The 17,716-nt window shown below is 37.7% G+C and overlaps 1 protein-coding gene across 1 annotated transcript; it reads left to right on the forward strand.

The window, feature by feature from the left end:
- The first annotated feature begins 15,675 nt into the window (after positions 1 to 15,675).
- Positions 15,676 to 17,172, forward strand: LOC109210550 (zinc finger MYM-type protein 1-like). The gene is made up of 2 exons (XM_019373976.1): positions 15,676 to 16,477; positions 16,709 to 17,172. Exons 1-2 carry the CDS (start codon positions 15,676 to 15,678, stop codon positions 17,170 to 17,172), a joined length of 1,266 nt encoding a protein of 421 aa, XP_019229521.1.
- The last annotated feature ends 544 nt before the right edge of the window (positions 17,173 to 17,716 follow it).

Below are 17,716 nucleotides of genomic sequence, written 5' to 3' on the forward strand. Positions count from 1 at the left end.
GCCCAAAAAAAAAAAGCAAAATACCTAATAACTTTTTTTTTCCATTTTCTTCTGCAAATTGATGGCAATTGGCAAAGTGAAATGATAACAGGAAACAGAATTGATGATTTGGCAATGCCACATTTTAGTATACTTAGGACTTGTGTGTTATAACGACCATTTTAGATTTCTATATAAAACCCAGAAACTGAATAATATTCCAAAAATAATTTAGTTTTATCTCCTTACCCCGAATTTCTAAGGAAGAATCGTATCTCAACAACTATGCTTTCTTAATTTGTTTTTTCTTGTTAAAAACAGTTATGCTTTCAAGTAAATTAGAAGTTCATTCCCTTCAACAAAAAAGAAAAAAATAAAAAATAAAAATTTAGAAGTTCATAAACAGTTGGTTTATAAGTATGGGGTAATAGGATGTATCCTAACATTCTAGAAACATTAGCAGGATTAGGAGTTTATAGTGATGAAAAAGGATTAAAAGATGATTTCATACAAGAAGATTCTAATAAAAGGGTGAAATTTATCAATTTTATTTTGAAGGAATTTTCAGAAACCACTATTGTATAGTGGCTATTAACTTCCTATAGCTACCATATATATAATTACGTCCAATAGCTACTATTCAGTTATTACGGTAGTGTATTCGCGCCTAAAATCAGGGCAGTCCGGCTATACGCGCATGTATTCACATGTATTTGTGTCATGTATTCATTGTTGTTTTATACTTCAATACCACACAAGAGGGGGGGGGGGGGGGTTGAGTTTGTGTGGTACCCAATTTTTCGCTTAACTTGATTATAGAAGGACCTTGTTCTTCTATGTGTTCCAACTACTACTGTTGCGGAATAATAAGTACAGAAATTAAAGAACACAAAGATTTTACGTGGAAAACACCTGGCTCAAAAGGTGAAAAAACCACGACCTACTTTCCAGTAGGATTTTCCCAAACTCTCCACTAAAATCACTGAACCAAAAACTGTACAAAAACTCTTTTGTAAACCTAGGATTAACTCTAATCCCATTGTAGTACACAGCCTCAACTGTTGCGACAACTTCAAGTTAACTCTAATTTGAAAACTCTGAGTACCTAATACAATTGCTTCTATATAAGCTGAAAGGTACAATATGAAAACACCTACTACAATAGAACTAGAAATAAAGAAAGACACATAAAACTCTTTATGGAGCTAGTTCTTCAATCTGGTTCATGTAGCTTCAGGTTTGCACGCTTGAATCACACATAAATTGCATGCAAAATTGCCTTGCTATTTTGCTCTCAATTTACGTTCAACTTCTGCTTATGTGTGTAACCTGCAAAAGAGAACAACACTGATATTTATGGAGTTAGTAAATAGAGATTGACTAGTATTCTAATGCTACTCTTTCATGGTGAAAGAGTTCTAGTTGAACTCGTCCTCTAACTCTATCCGTTTCTTAAGCAGTGTTCTCTTTGTATAAGGAGTCTTTCTCCTTATCCAATATGCAACCTTTTCGATCATGATCAGGAGATATCACTTCTGGTAAGTTATATCTCCTTCACGTGCATCTCACATGCTTGAGTTGACCATATATCTGCCTCGCTAGGATGGACCTGGTCCATGTCTGAGTTCCTTTGTCAGTCTTCAAAACTCACCTTTACTTGGGCCAACAAATTCCCCCTTTTTGATGATGACAAACTTTGTGCTTTTCACTCACTTAAGCCCTGTCCGAACTCAGCTTATTCATCAATGCAAAGTTAGAAAATTTTTACTTACATCAAGGACCAGGTTCATTAGGTTATAAACATCACTTATTCAGAATATAAAGCACAATATCTCTTCCCCCTTTTGACATCATCGAAAAGTTGCATAAACACAGTGTGATTCCCAGAATTTTAACAATTACTCATGGCCACTGGGGCAACTGCAAGTGCAATCATGGATTAATCATCAGTAATCACCAAGCATATTCAAACTATCAAGGAAATATAAACAGTCAATAAGAGCAAAAACAGCAAACTTCATTGATAGGGGATATGATTCTACCACAATCCACAAAAAGAAATAAAAACAATCAAAACATGAGCAAAACAAGAAAAATCCCTAATCTGGGTCACTGAAAGGTCTAGACAAGGTTCAGGAAATGAAGGCTAAAGATCTTAAGGTTTGGAAGAGCTGGAGGGTTGAGCTTTGGCTTGGAGAAGGTTCAGCATATTTTGAAGAATGCCATCATTCTTCTCCTTTTCCTTTGTGAGCTCAGTTCTGAGAGCATCTCTCTCAGATTCCACCTCTGCTAAACGAGCCTTCAGCCTAGCTATCACAGCATCCTTTGCCCCACTCACCTGCACCAGAGCTCTGACTTTGCTATTTATAGGTGTCTTCTTAGATGAACCATGTTCATTGGGAATGGAAGCCACCCCATAGTCACAAGCAATCAAAGTGTTGATTCCAAAATAGTCTTTGCTTGTGGCCATCTCCCACTTCTTCAGTGGCACCTAACAACGATCCAGAACAGTAGTCAGAATAAACTCATAAGGGGTGGCATGGGCCTTGGAGCCATTGATAACCCTGTCCAGTAGCTTGATAATAAATGCAGTCCAGTTGATCTGCTTCCACTTTCAAGACACTCCATCAAAACCAAGTCCATATAGTTAGCAATGTGCCTTCTTTCCTGCCTAGGCAGTAAGCACTTATTGACAAATTCAAACAGGACTTTGTGGCAGGGCTTCATTTCACTCTTATGCACAACCTTGGCCTCATTCACTTCTATGACATCACAGAATTTCCTGGTGATTGCGAGGGCAGTAGGAAGGGAGTCCAGACTTGGCCATCTTTGCCTTGTGTAGTCATCATACCCTTCAGAAGGAATGTCAAGAATCTCACCCAGCTCTTTTGCATCAAAGGTCACTTGAACCCCTTTCACCTGGTTGGTAACTCTACCATCCTTGACTTCTACATTTGCCATAAATTCAATGATCTCATTCCTTGCTAGCCTACCATCCAACTGAAGGACCATGTCCTTCCAGCCCTGAGCAGCTAGAGCATCAACCAATCGAACCATCCCTGGTTCCACCAAATCCTTCAAAAGTCTACCCTTCAAGATTTTTCTTTTGCCAAACTTGGTCAGCATATCTTGTTCATGGTCAGATTCACCCTCTTCTTAATCACTCCAATCTTCATCCTCACTAATTCTAACTTGCTTGGTTTTCACAGCAGACCTTGTCCTCTTGGCCAATGAAGGTTCAGCAGTCTTAGACACAAATGAAGACTTCTTGGAAGAAGTCTTGGTCTTTTTGGGCTTGGGGGTCTGAACCTCCACAGATGGACTTGTTCCATCTCATCCATATCAACAGCCTCAGCAGGCTCTGCAACCTTAGCTTTCCCTTTATCCATCATCTTCTTCTTGCTTTCTGCCATAGCCTTTTGTAACTCACTCTCACTCTGCTTCACCATACTTCTTGTGGCCCTTCCTTTTGGTAGGGGAATCTCAGCAGTTGTTGGAGAAGTAGCCTTTCTTTTCTTGGTATTCTTTGCAGTGATGGGGGCTTTTGGTTTTGGGTTTCTCCTTTTCTTTGGATTATAGCTTGCACCCACTTTCTTCAGAAGGTCTGCTAGGGTCTCCTTAATAGATGAACTAGGTTCATCTGCCTGTGAACTGAGATTAACCAACCCTTCAACAGCCTCCCCTAAACCACTTCCCCCTGTTTTCTTGCTACCATCTTCCACAGTTTCATGTTCAGCCCCACAGATAGCCGGTCTAACCATTTCAGAAGTGGGTGAGAATCAGCCGCTTCTTTCCCTTTTCCCCTCACATCACTACTTACACCATCACTCTCTTTTTATTTTTCACTTTCATTTTTACCTCCTCTCCTTCTTGACTCAGGTGTTTCCACATTCATAACAGGCCAACTAGAACAAACCTATTATCCAAATTTTCAACCAAAACGGAGCGTACCTTAGAAGGGGGATTTTAAACCTTCTAAGAATCCCAAGACCCAGTTCCTTCACCCTCACTCGCAGATTTAACCGAGTCATCTGAGTTTTCAGAATCTTAGGCTTGGCTAGCATTTAATTTTGCATTTAGCTTCTTTGAAAGGGCACTTGTAGCCACAGTTTTGCGAGCGAGCATCTTCACTCGTCTTCTCCTAGGTTGGGGGGTTGTGCTGGGTTGAGGAGGGGTGGAGGAATCATAGGGGTAGGTTGTGGAGGAGTACCTGGGTTATCTTGAGGGTTAGACATCTTGCTAATTCTAAAGGAGGATTTTTGAATTTGGGTTTTGGAAGAGAGAAGAATAGATAGCAGAAAAAGTTCGACGGTTTAGAGAATTATGAGAGGTTAGGCTTCCCTAGATTCTAGGCATTTTATGCGGTGAGGATTCTATTAGAGACGGAACTAGTTCAAACTTTAGAGGGATAAGTTTTTGTGGCGATATTGAACATAGGTAGGACTCTGATCATGAATTAAATGTTAATATTTTTAATTATGCAGAGTGTAGAAAACATACCTCGTTATTCAGATGAACCAGTACTGATGAACCAGGTTCTTCACTAAGAATCCTCTTGATCATGCCTCAATTTACCAAAATAGAGAAAATTTTGTTAGAGATCAGTGAGTCATATCAACACATGTCACAGGAGTATATATTTACAGTATGAGACTGAGCAAAGATTAATCTAGATATTTACACAAGTTCCAGATTTTCTAGCCAAAAAAAAATTCTTTTTTTTTCAATTTTTTTTCATTGTGCATTCTGAACTGGTCCCATTAGGTGATCTTAATCATCCCTAATTCTTACTTGTTCCTTTCAAAGTGCTCTCTCCTCAGTGCTTTAGTGAAGATGTCAGAAATCTGCTTATTAGTAGCACAAAATTATATTGTGATCAATCCTTTCTCATAGTTGTCCCTTAAGAAATGATGTCTAACATCTATGTGCTTAGTTCTCTTATGATGAACTGGGTTCTTAGTCATACTAATAGCACTAGTGTTATCACAAAAAATAGGGATGCATCCAACTTCAATACCAAAATCCATCAACTGCTATTTGATCCACATCAATTGAGCACAACAAGAGGCAGCAACAACATACTCAGCTTCAGCAGTAGATAAGGCCACTGGGTTTTGCTTTTTAGTGGCCCATGATACCAGACATGAACCAAGAAAGTGAGCCATACCTGGTGCTCTTCCTGTCCACAAGGAAACCTGCATAGTCAGCATCAGCAAATCCCACTAAATTAAAGTTGCTACCTTTTGGATACCAAAGGCAAAGGTCAGTGGTGCCTTTCAAGTATCTCAATATCCTCTTGACAGCAGTCAAGTGGGATTCCTTAAGATTTGCTTGAAATCGAGCACAAAGCCCTACAGTAAAGACAATGTCAGGTCTGCTAGCAGTAAGATACAAAAGCGAACAATCATACCCCTATACAACTTCTGATCAACAAGTGAACGAGGTTCATCGATGTCTAATTTAGTAGCTGTTGCAATAGGAGTGTCTATTTCCTTTGATTCGTCCATTTTAAACTTCTTAATCAGCTCTTTTGCATATTTCTGCTGATGGATCATGGTTTCATTTGAGTTTTGTTTGATCTGTAAGCCGAAGAAGAGTCAAGCTCACCCATCATACTCATTTCAAATTCAGTCCCCATTAATTTAGAAAATTCCTTACTAAATTTTTCAGTGGTTGCCCCAAAAATTATGTCATCAACATATATTTGTACCACTAGTAGATCCTTACCTTTTTCCCTCAAGAATAGAGTACTATCAATCTTACCTCTCTTGTAGTCATGTTCAAGCAGGAATTTGGATAGTCATTCATACCATGCTATAGGGGCCTGCTTGAGTCCATAGAGTGCCTTGTCTAGTTTATATACATGATCTGGACACTCCTTGCTTTCAAACCCTGGAGGTTGTTTGACAAATACTTCTTCCTTTAAGTAGCCATTGAGGAAAGCACTCTTCACATCCATCTGGTGAAGAGTAAATTCCATGTGTGCTGCAAAAGCTATGAGGAGTCTTATTGCTTCCAATCTTGCAACTGGAGCAAGGGTCTCATCATAGTCTATGCCCTCCTCTTGACTATAACCTTGAACCACCAACCTTCCCTTGTTCCTTGTAACAATTCCTTCTTCATCAAGTTTATTTCTGAAGAACCATTTAGTGCCAATCAATGATCTGTCCTTGGGTCTTGTAACCAGATGCCAAACTTGACTCCTTTCAAACTGATTGAGTTCATCTTGCATTGCATTTACCCAGTCTGCATCCTGCAAAGACTCAACAACATTTTTAGGTTCAATAAGAGATAAGAAAGCATCAAAAGCACACAGATTCTTTAATTGAGATCTAGTTTTAATTTCAGAGGTTGGATCAGTAATTATGTTCTCAATGGGATGAGAACTTTGATACTTGTAAGGTTTCACAACTAACTAGTTTCCGTTTGATGTTTCTCCCATGTTCTGTTGCTGGGGAACAGGCTCGTGGATAGGTTCCATTTGGGAATTAGATTCACTTCTTCTTTGTTCAGTTCCCCCTGTCAGGTTGCCCTGGATGGAAGAACCTGTTCCATCACCTGTTCCTTCTTCTGGTGCAGTTTCATCTTGGGCTGTGACTTCACTTAATTCTTTTACCAGCCCAATAGCTTCATCTTCATATTCCTGTCTCTCAGAAAGAATGTTATTTCATCAAAAACTACATATACACTTTCTTCCGCACACATAGTTCTTTTGTTGTACACTTTATAAGCTTTGCTATGTGAAGAATATCCCCAGAATACTCTCTCATCCCTTCTGGGATCAAACTTACCTAGGGAGTCCTTCCCATTGTTGTGCACAAAGCACTTGCATCCAAATGCCCTAAGATGGGATATATTTGGTTTTCTCCCTTTAAGTAACTCATAGGGAGTCTTCTCTATAAGAGGTCTAGTCATGCACCTATTAATGATGTAACATGCAGTGTTTACAGCTTCTGCCCAGAAGTTATGGGGCAGTTTACTAGAGAGAAGCATAGTCCTAGCCATATCTTCAAGAGTCCTATTCTTTCTTTCAATTACTCCATTTTGTTGAGGATTCCTAGGGGCAGAAAAATTATGATCTATACCATGCTCATCACAAAATTCAGCAAACTTAGCATTTTCAAATTCACTTCCATGATCAGACCTAATTTATGCTAGTTGATTACCTAGTTGTTTCTGAGTTTTTCTAACAAAGGCAGTAAACATGTCAAATGCTTCATCCTTAGATGTCAAAAACAATGTCCAAGTAAACCTAGAATAATCATCAACAAGAACCATCACATATTTCTTACCACCTCTGCTTAATGTTCTCATTGGACCACAGAGATCCATATGAACCAGTTCCATCGACCTGGTCGTGCCTACTACTTTCTTGCTTTTAAAAGAGGATCTTACCTGCTTCCCCCTTGCACAAGCCTCACAAACTTTGTCTTCCTTAAACTTGATATTAGGCAGCCCTATCACCAGATCCTTGAAGACTAATTTGTTGAGTTGACTTAGACTTGCATGTCCAAGTCTTTTGTGTCACAGGAGTGGATCATTGTCCAACACACTTAAGCAAGTGAGTTCATTTTCTGAAAGAGTGGACAGATCTACAATGTATATATTGTTCACTCTTTTTCCCTGCAAAAAAATCTTGTCAGCGGTAAGATTTATCACAAAACATTTGGTAGAGGTGAATGCTACCAAGTTACCTCTGTCACACAGTTGTGATACACTGATCAGGCTATATTTCAAGCCATCTATCATGTAGACATTCTCAATGGAATGTGAGTCTGTCTTACCTACCTTTTCAACCCCAATGATCTCACCTTTCTTACCATTTCCAAAGGAGACATTACCACCTTTGAGGTCCTCAAGTGAAAGGAACTGGTTCTTGCTTCTAGTCATATGCTTTGAGCAGCCACTATTCATGTACCATATTTGTCTGATCCCTTTCACTTTGACTTGCAAGAGAAAATCAGGGGTTAGTCTTAGGAACCCAAACTAGTTTGGATCCCTTTCTATAGGCAAAAGGGTGAATTAAATTCTTTTTAGCCCATCCTGGCAGCCTATTTTCCCCTTGAACAAAGGTTTTGTTCTTTTGACTGGCCTTTTCTTTTGCATTACATTCACTTTTAAAGTGACCAGTCTTACCACAGTGTGTGCAGATTTTGTTCTCGGGAAGTGTGATGTACTTGCTTTTGGTATCCCACTTAGGTGCAGGGGTCCCATAGCCAAGTCCTCTCTTATTGCTACTGTGATGTTCTTGTAGCAGGATAGTGCATCAGAGGACCTATTCCATTTGCAAGTTCTGTCTAGCTCATGCTTAACCTTCCCTAGATCTTCTTTTAGGACTCTTATCTGCTCATCCTTTTTGTACAACTCATCCTTCATTTTTCCTAAATTTTCTTCTAAGGTGAGGTGTATGTGATCAGCTTTCTTTTTACCTGCTCCTAATTTCAGTTTTAAATTTTCAGATCTAAGCTCTAACAAAGTGGTGTCAAGTTCAAGAACCTGGTTCTTCAACTCAGTATTTTTACTATCACTTTCACTAGCCCTGAGTTCCAGATTCTTGCACTTAGCTTTCAAGATTACACATTCCTTAGGTAGCTGTTCTTTTTCATTATTTATGACCTCAGACTCATCAATGAAATCTAGCAGTAACTCAGATAGCCTTTCTTTAGACAAAAATTTAATCTTGTCTTTGAGATGAATCACACTTACCTCTTGTTCATCATCTGATTCTCCAATGTCCATAAGTGCTTGTTCATCTCCATATTCATCTTCTGAATCCTCATCTGAGCATTCTCCCCAGGCAGCAACCATAGCCTTCGTTGATCCTTTGTTCTTCTTGGGATGAACCTGTTCCTTCTTTCTGTTTCTTCTTTCAGCCCTTTCCTTCTTCCATTCAATTTCCCATTGAGGACAATTTTTGATCATGTGGTCAGTTTTACCACATTTGTAACAGCCCTCGTTTGTCTGTTTTATAGGGACCCTTGGTTTGTTGTAGGTTGCACCTCTTGAAGAATCTTTTCCTCCCATTAGATACTTCTTGAAGTCTCGCGTGATCATAGCCATTTCATCTTCCTCTAGATCTGCACCTTCAGCGATTCTGAGAGAATGGCTTCTTTATTTCTTAGGAGCATCCATCTTCATGGTCTGCCTTCTCAGTTCATAGGCAGTGAGATTTCCAATCAACTCATCCAACTTGAGAGTGGCAATGTTCTTCGATTCCTGAATATTAGTGATTTTGCTTTCCCAAGTAACTGGCAAAACCTTTGTCAGATTTTTCTCAACCTTGTCTTCTTCAAGGATAATCCTTCCAAGAGACTTAAGTTCATTTGTTAGTGTTGTGAACCTTGTATACATCTCTTGGATGGTTTCTCCTTCCTTCATAGTGAAATTCTCATATTGAGAATACAGCAGTGTTCCTCTTGATCTCTTCACTTGTTCCTTCATGAGCCACTTGTAAAGTGTCCCAAATTTCCTTAGCAGTAGTACAGCTTTGAATTCTACTGTATTCGTTTGGACCAAGTCCACATACTAGACATTTCTTGGCCTTAGCATTCTTTTACCACTTCTTCAAGTCCTCAGCAGTGCAGTCAGCTCTAGTCTTTGGCACACCCATTCCTTCAGCATTCTTCTTTGTAGTGGCCAGGGGACCATCAGTAACAATGTCCCAGAGTTCATAGTCCTCTCCTATGATGTGATCTCTCATCCTATTTTTCCACTAGGAATAGTACTGGCCATTAAAGAGTGGAGGCCTAGCAGTGGATTGTCCTTCCCAGTTTCCAGGTAGCGCACTCATCTTGATCTGTACCTAAGGTGTTAACCTCTTTAAGGATAACCTGCTCATACCAAATATTGTTTAATACTTCAATACCACACAAGAGGGGGTGATACCCAATTCTTCGCTTAACTTGATTATAGAAGGACCTGGTTCTTCTATATGTTCCACATACTACTGTTGCGGAATAATAAGTACAAAAATTAAAGAACACAAAGATTTTACGTGGAAAACACTTGGCTCAAAAGGTGAAAAAACCACGACCTACTTTCCAGTAGGATTTTCCCAAACTCTCCACTAAATTCATGAATACAGTAGCAAAAAGCGCCTATGTCACGACCCAAAATCCAACTAGTCGTGATGGCACCTAACCCGACCCGCTAGGTAAGCCAATTAACAACTATCCAAATCTAATGATATTTAATAAGGCAATTAAATAAAGTAAATTATCTAAATCTTATACATTTTCCAAGGACTGGTAGTACAAATCATGAGCTTCTAAGATTAGAATTTACAAAGTTTGTGTGAAACAAATACATCATCTATTCAAAATGTACATAAACAGATTTTTATAAATCTAAGGCTACCATGAACAAGAGGCAGCTACAACCGGATTGCAGATACGTCTTCAAATCCAGCTCCCGTCGAACACAGCAGCAACAACATCCAACATCTGCACGCAAGGTGTAGAAGTGTAGTATTAGTACAACCGACCCCATGTACTCAATAAGTAACAAACCTAATGTTAGGTTGAAAGTAGTGGCGAGCTGGAATAAAGGTCAGATTCCAACACCAGTAGCCGGCAACAGTTCATAACAACATAATGAAAGTAATAAAAGAAGTAACTCAGAGATTAAATGTTCAGCTCGTTCACAGTTCCAAAAAATAGGCCTACTTTTCAAGTATATTAGTGATAACCAAATCTTTTACCAAAATCATCAAAAATATGAGTAAGTTTGGAAACTGTGATTTCTTTCCCAGAGGCTTTCTTACAGGTAAATGTTTCATTTTCAAATGGCATAAGGAAAATACATCTCTATGCCTACATGTCAATGTATTCATGCCAACTGTAATGTCATGGAGTGATAAAATCATATGCATACTCTCGGTGCATCAATGCGCTCAGTCCTCACAATCTCTCAGTCCTCACATCCACTCAGCCCTCACAGTCACTTAGTCCTCTCAATCACTCGGCACTCGGCACTCGACCCTCGGCACTCGCACTCAGTAGGTATTTGCGCTCACTGGGGGCGTGTACAGACTCCAGAGGGGCTCCTTCAGCCCAAGCGCTATAACAATCCATTCATGGCATAAATCAGTAAAACATGTTGCGGCATGCAGCCCGCTCTCATCATAAATCAATAACATATGTTGCGGCGTGCAGCCCAATCCCATAAGCTTCCTCACCATCAGGCCCTCGGCTTTACTCAATCATCAATTTCTCCAATCTCTTGGGCTCTCAGTGTCATGAAAAATCAGCCCAAAAATAATAATGTGATATATCAATAAATGGCAATAGAGACTGAGATATGATATGCATATGAATGTGTATGATATAGTATGTAAATGCAATGTAAGCAAGTAACTCGACAGCATAAATGACCTCAGTGGATCCCAACAGGATAAGCATATAGCCTAGACATGGTTTCTAACATGGGTCACTGCTCAATAGCTCTAATACGTAGAGATTTCATGGTTACAGATAAGATCAGGTAACCTCAACACCAAACACATAACACGTAATTCGGGGTTTCATACCCACAACACCAAGTTTAGAAGTCTAACTTACCTCGAACAAGCCAAACCCAATACTGAGCAAGCCAAACGATGCTTCAAAAATTCCATCACGCGTACCAACCTCCGAACGGCTCGAAACTAGCCAAAAAGTCGATAAAGGTTGAATCTTTAATGAAAAGCCCAAAATCCGCCAAAAAGTCCAACCCGGGCCCGCATCTCGGAACAGTATAAAACTTACAAAATCTGATAACTCATTCAATTACGATTCCAACCATACTAGTTTCACTCAAATCCGACTCCATATCGATGTTTAAAACTCAAAAATTCACTTTATGAAACTTTAAGCTAAAAATCCCAATTTCCTCTTTAAAATTCATCAACCAATTACCAAAAATGAAGATAGATTCACGAAATATAATCAGAATCGAGTAGAGAATACTTACCCCAATTCATTTGGTGAAAATTGCCTCAGATATTGCCCAAATCCGAGCTCCCCAACTCAAAATATGACCAAATGAACAAACCCTTGGTATTAAATACTTTTATCCAACTGTTCTACCTCATTTCGTGTGTTATACGATCCCAAAACTCGCTTTTGATGCCTCAAATAGATTCCTTGTAAAATTTCAGTTAAAATAGGCTTTTGAATCACCCAATTTGGCCTTAAAATGAGGGAGATATGATATTTTGAAGTTTTAAATGAAGTCTGCAAACTTTAAAGATATAAAAAAAAATGACGTTTTCGTAATTATTTTACACCAGAAAATCAGCAACGAAAAAAGTTTCATTTTAGCACCCAAAACTCATTCGGAATCTCCCGGACACAAACCATATATGCGTTTCAATTATAAAAAATGCTACGAACCTTCTCGCACACTCAAAACACCAAAAAGAGGTCTCTTGATCCAATATTGACCATTGCCAAACTCCAAATCCTTTAACTAGTTTCTCAACCAATGATCCAAAACACACTCAAGCGTCTCGGGACCCCATTCCATCATACCAACAAGTCTTAAAACACAATACGGACTTATTCGAAGCTTCAAATCACATCAAACAACATAAAAATGACAAATCGCACCTCAAATCAAAAATCAATGAACTTTTAACTTTTAACTTCCAAAACTCGCGCCAAAACATACCAAATCAACCCGGAATGAACCCAAATTTTGTACACAAGTCCCAAATGACATAACGAAGCTACTCCAATTCCCAGAATCACAATCCAAATCTGATATCCTCAAAGTCAACTCTCGGTCAAACTTGTGAACTTTCCAAACCTTCAAATTTCTAATTTTCGCCAATTTGTGCTGAAACCTTCTATAAACATCCAAATACAAATCCGGGCATATTCCCGAGTCCAAAATTACCATCCTGACATATTGGAACCATCAAAACTCCGTTCCGGGGTCAAATTCACAAAAAGTCAAACTTGGCCAACTCTTCCAACTTAAAGCTTCCTAGTTGAGAATCATTCTGCCAAATCAATTTCGAATAACCTGAAAACCAAAACCAACGATTCACACAAGTCATAATACATCATACGGAGCTACTCATGCCCTCAAACTACCGAGCAAAATACAAATGCTCAAAACAACCGGTCGGGTCATTACAACCTAAAATCAAGGTAGTACAGTTGTACGCGCATGTATTCGCGCTGCTGTATACATCAATACAGCAGCAAAAAATGCCTAAAATCAGGGCAGTCCAGCTGTACGCGCATGAATTCCTATGTATTCGCGCCATGTATTCATGGATACAGTAACGACAATCACCTTAAAAATATGTATGTCCAATTGTCTAATAACGGAAATAATATCAATTAGCATGATACACACCTAATATAACTCAACAAAATCAATTCTAACATGCCTCATTATCAACCCAATTAATTATAATGAATTTTTAGTTGTATATAACTTTTGTATTTAGTGTGTTTCAATACATTTTTTTATTGTTGCATTCATTAGATTCAATGTTTATATTCAAATGTATTTGTATTAACAGTATTTTGGTTATTCCTAATACATGTTATTAATGATGTATTCAGTATATTTCATTGGTTGTATTAACTGTATTTCTATTTTTATTCAGTGTATTTTACTGTATTTCACTATATTTCAAAATTAAATATATTCACTGTATATATTCTGTTCTATTTTAATATTTATATTCAGTGTATTTCGATGTTTATATCATGTATTCATGCATATTGTATGTATAGTATGCATGAATACAGGTGTATTCTTGTGTATTAAAAAAATACAGACCTTCAAAATACATAAACACGTGCCAAAAAATGTATTTATATAAAAGTACAATGTGTTTGAGTGAATTTGTACATAATACAATATATTTTGTATCATTGTATCGCTTCATTACCTCCTCCATTACAATTTACAACGCGTCCAATTCGACCACTTCTTCCTCTGTTTTCTCTCTTACTTACCGCGCTAAGAATCCCTCTTCTCTTCAATCTCGTTGTCGCCCAAGGTATCTCCTCTTCCTTTTTTTGATTGTAGGTTTAATTTCATGCTTCTGATTCTGAGATTTTTAGGCTTTCTTTCATGATTTCTTTCTCTTTCGTGTATCTATGATTCGGCCTATTTTGCTCGAAGAGAGAGAGAGAGAGAGAGAGAGAGAGAGAGAGAGAGAGAGAGAGAGAGAGAGAGAGAGAGAATATAGAGAGAGAAAGTACTTGAATCTGGTAAAAAGCATAACTGATTCTGTTGGGCCTTCTCCTACTAATAGTTTCTAGAATATTCTCCACTTGATTTCCACCCTTAGATCATAATAGGCTTTGTAATTTGAACCACACATCTTAAGTGACCATGGAAGCTCCTGATGATGCCACGTCACCCTTCTTATTCTTTTATCCCTAACCCTACTTTCCTTATTCATTTTATTTCCCTTAACTCCTCAGCCGACAACCTTAGGTCTTGACAATTCCAGAATGATATTTTAGAATCTCTATTACCAGTGATTGTTCAATCCTTATTTGCTCTCTTTCTCAAGGATCTTCCAAGCTTTTTGTACTCCTTAAGCATGTATATTTTTTATTTCTTATTTTATTGTTAATCTCAGTTATTTTGTTTGCTTTCATTTTTATAATTTTTTTCTATTTTTCGTATTAGTTTGGTTCATTGTTTATCTAATTTTTGGAATCCTATTAATAGTGTAATGCTTTTTTTGTGCGTGTCATTTGGCAAATTACATTGCGAAACTCGCTTCCAAAGTCCAAAACTTGGGCAGAGTCGCACAGACATTCAATTGATCAAGATAAACTATTATATATTTTGCGGACGAATTGGTATATTTTCATTATATTTTATTGTAAGTTGGAAGGGGTGTGATTCCCCAACTATATTATGAATTTGCACGAGTTTGTGATTCGTGATTCTCTTATAGTTGAATGCGAAAGGGGTATGAATGTGTGATTCCCTTATTGAATAATGAATTCTAAAGGGGTATGATTCCCCTTTTCGTGACTTCTTTGTTATAATAAAGATTTATTTGAATTTATAAAATGGATATGGTCTAAGATTGAATAAATGCAAGTATTTGATTTTGTAGGAACAATTTTTCCGAACATCAAAATGGATAGATATTTGATCATGTTAACCATAGCCAACCAAGTTCTAGTCCGTGTCAACCATATGCTAATTCACAAATAGTTCCAGAAGTTCAAAGAGAAGCAATTCCTTCACCTCCTTCAAATGTTAATAGTGTTCTTAGGTTGGGATCTCTTGAAACCGATCCTAAGGAAGTATACTCATTTCTCAGTATAGTCCTAATATTCGAGATGAAGTGAGAAGATATTTTATTCAAAGAGGGCCTTTCAACTGATTGGTCATGACTTCCCTAAAACCAAGTTTGGGAACAAAATGCGTCAATTCAATCTCGATTGGTTTAACGGTTCAGATTCTCAATGGTTGGAGTATAGCATAAAAGCAGATGCTACATTTTGTTTGTGTTGTTAGTTATTCAAGAATGAACTTGAAAGTCGCGGACATGCCGGGGATGATTTTAGGGGTTGGAACAAGGGTTCAGAAAGATATAGAGCTCATGTCGGTGAAGTAAATAGTACACACCATAAATGTTTCAATAGAGTGCAAGATTTGGCGAATCAACGCCAATAAATTCAATCGTCTTTTGACAAACAAAGCGAGAAAGTAAAAAGTGATCATCGAATGCGCTTAAATGCCTCAATTGATGTAGTGAGGTTTCTCTTAAGAAATGGTTTTCCATTTCGTGGTCATGATGAGAGTGAAGATTCCGAATACAAAGGTATTTTTCTTGAACTTTTGAAATTTCATGGAGATAAGCATCCGGATGTGGGAAAAGTGATATTACGTCATGCTCCAAAAAATGATATGATGATTTGTCCAACCATTCAAAAGGAGATAGTGTATGCTTGTGCTAAAGAAACCATTAAAGCTATTATCAAAGATTTAGATGGTGATTATTTTGGAATATCGGTTGATGAATCAAAGGACATCTCACATAAGGAGCAAATGGCCCTAGTTCTACGATATGTTAACAAAAATGGGGAGGTGATAGAGAGATTTTTGGGCATTGTCCATGTGAAATATACATATGCACAATCACTGAAGGATGCAATTTATTCTTTGATTTTGGATGACTCATTAAGTTCATCCAAGATACGTGGACAGGGTTATGATGGAGCAAGTAATGTGCAGGGAAAAATAAATGGCCTAAAGACTTTAATTTTGCAAGATGCTCCATCTGCATATTATATTCACTGTTTTGCGCATCAATTGCAATTGACAACTTTAGCTCTTTCTAAAAAGCATTTGGATGTGAATAATTTCTTTGATGTTGTCACTAATTTGTTGAATACTATTGGAGCATCTTTTAAACTTAGGGAATTACTTCGACAACATCAAGTAGAGAAGTTGCAAGAATTACTTAAAAATGGAGAAGTTTATACCGGGCAGGGATTGAATCAAGAATGTGGCCTCCAACGATCGGGTGATAATCGTTGGGGGTCTCATTTAAGACCTTGGAAAATTTGATGATTATATTTGCTTCAATTGTTAATGTGCTGAAAGATATGCAACATGATAGTCTACTTTCCCTTGATAGATTTGTGGCAAAAAATCTTTTGGATAATATTCAAGAATTTGAATTTGTGTTATGTTGTACTTGATGTTCAAAATGTTGCTTCTTACAACTGAATTGAATAAATATCTACAAAAAAAGATCAAGATATCGTCAATGCTATGAGGTTACTTGACCTTGCAAAGATAAGATTGCAAACAATGAGAGAAAGTGAATTGGAGTCTTTAATGGATGAGGTTTACTCATTTTGTGGTAACCATGGTATTTTAGTTCCCAAAATGGATGAAAGATATCCCAGGTCGAAGCATAAGAGGTCAGATGTTTCATATTCACATCACTTTCGTGTGGAATTATTTTATGCTATTATTGATTTCCAACTTCTGGAGCTCAATTATCGTTTTGATGTAGTGACTAGTGACTTACTCCTTGGTATGGCTAGTTTAAATCCGGTTGATTCATTTGCTAATTTTGACGAAGATAGAATAATGAAGTTAGCCGAGTATTATCCAAGTGAGTTTGTGATAGGGAGCTTCGGGATCTCAGTTACCAGCTTGATAGTTTCATTGTCTATGCTCGAAAGTGTGATACCGCGTTTCTCAATTTGAAAGGAATTAAGGATCTTGCTATAGTGATCGCCAAAACAAAATTGAATCAAACTTGGTGTCTTGTTTATTTACTTGTGAAGCTGACGTTGATTTTACCTGTTGCTACGAAAAGCGTGGAAAGAGCATTCTCCTCAATGAAGCTCATAATCTACATAATAGCATTGGTGATGAATTTTTGAATGGTTGTTTAGTTTGCAATATAGAACGTAAGGTATTTGCAACTGTAAGTAATGATGCTATTATGGATCGCTTTTAAAATATGAAAGCTCGTCGAGTACAAATGTAAATTGATGATGTACTTTTGAGACAATGGAATTGGATAAATTTTGCTAGCCAAGTTGTTGTTTTTGTAAAATTTATATCATAAAACTGAATGTTTATCTTTGAAGCATGTTTGCCTTTGAAGTAATGGTGCACCCATCTTCTCGAATTCCTGGATTCACCTCTGTAGTGGAGCTATTCCCAAACAACTTGAGATCTAAATGAGGACCTTACTTGAGATGCCCTTTTTTTCTTTCAAAGCAAAATAATCACTCCTTTAGCT

The sequence above is a fragment of the Nicotiana attenuata genome, unplaced genomic scaffold, assembly GCF_001879085.1.
Source record: "Nicotiana attenuata strain UT unplaced genomic scaffold, NIATTr2, whole genome shotgun sequence".
Classification (NCBI taxonomy): domain Eukaryota; kingdom Viridiplantae; phylum Streptophyta; class Magnoliopsida; order Solanales; family Solanaceae; genus Nicotiana; species Nicotiana attenuata.

What these genes read in the sequence shown, in the direction of transcription:
- LOC109210550 (XM_019373976.1), top strand. Translation starts at nt 15,676, where the DNA reads ATGCGCTTAAATGCCTCAATTGATGTAGTGAGGTTTCTCTTAAGAAAT. An exon ending in ATGTGGCCTCCAACGATCGG is followed by an intron (nt 16,478 to 16,708) that starts GTGATAATCGTT and finishes CTACAAAAAAAG; the next exon opens with ATCAAGATATCGTCAATGCT.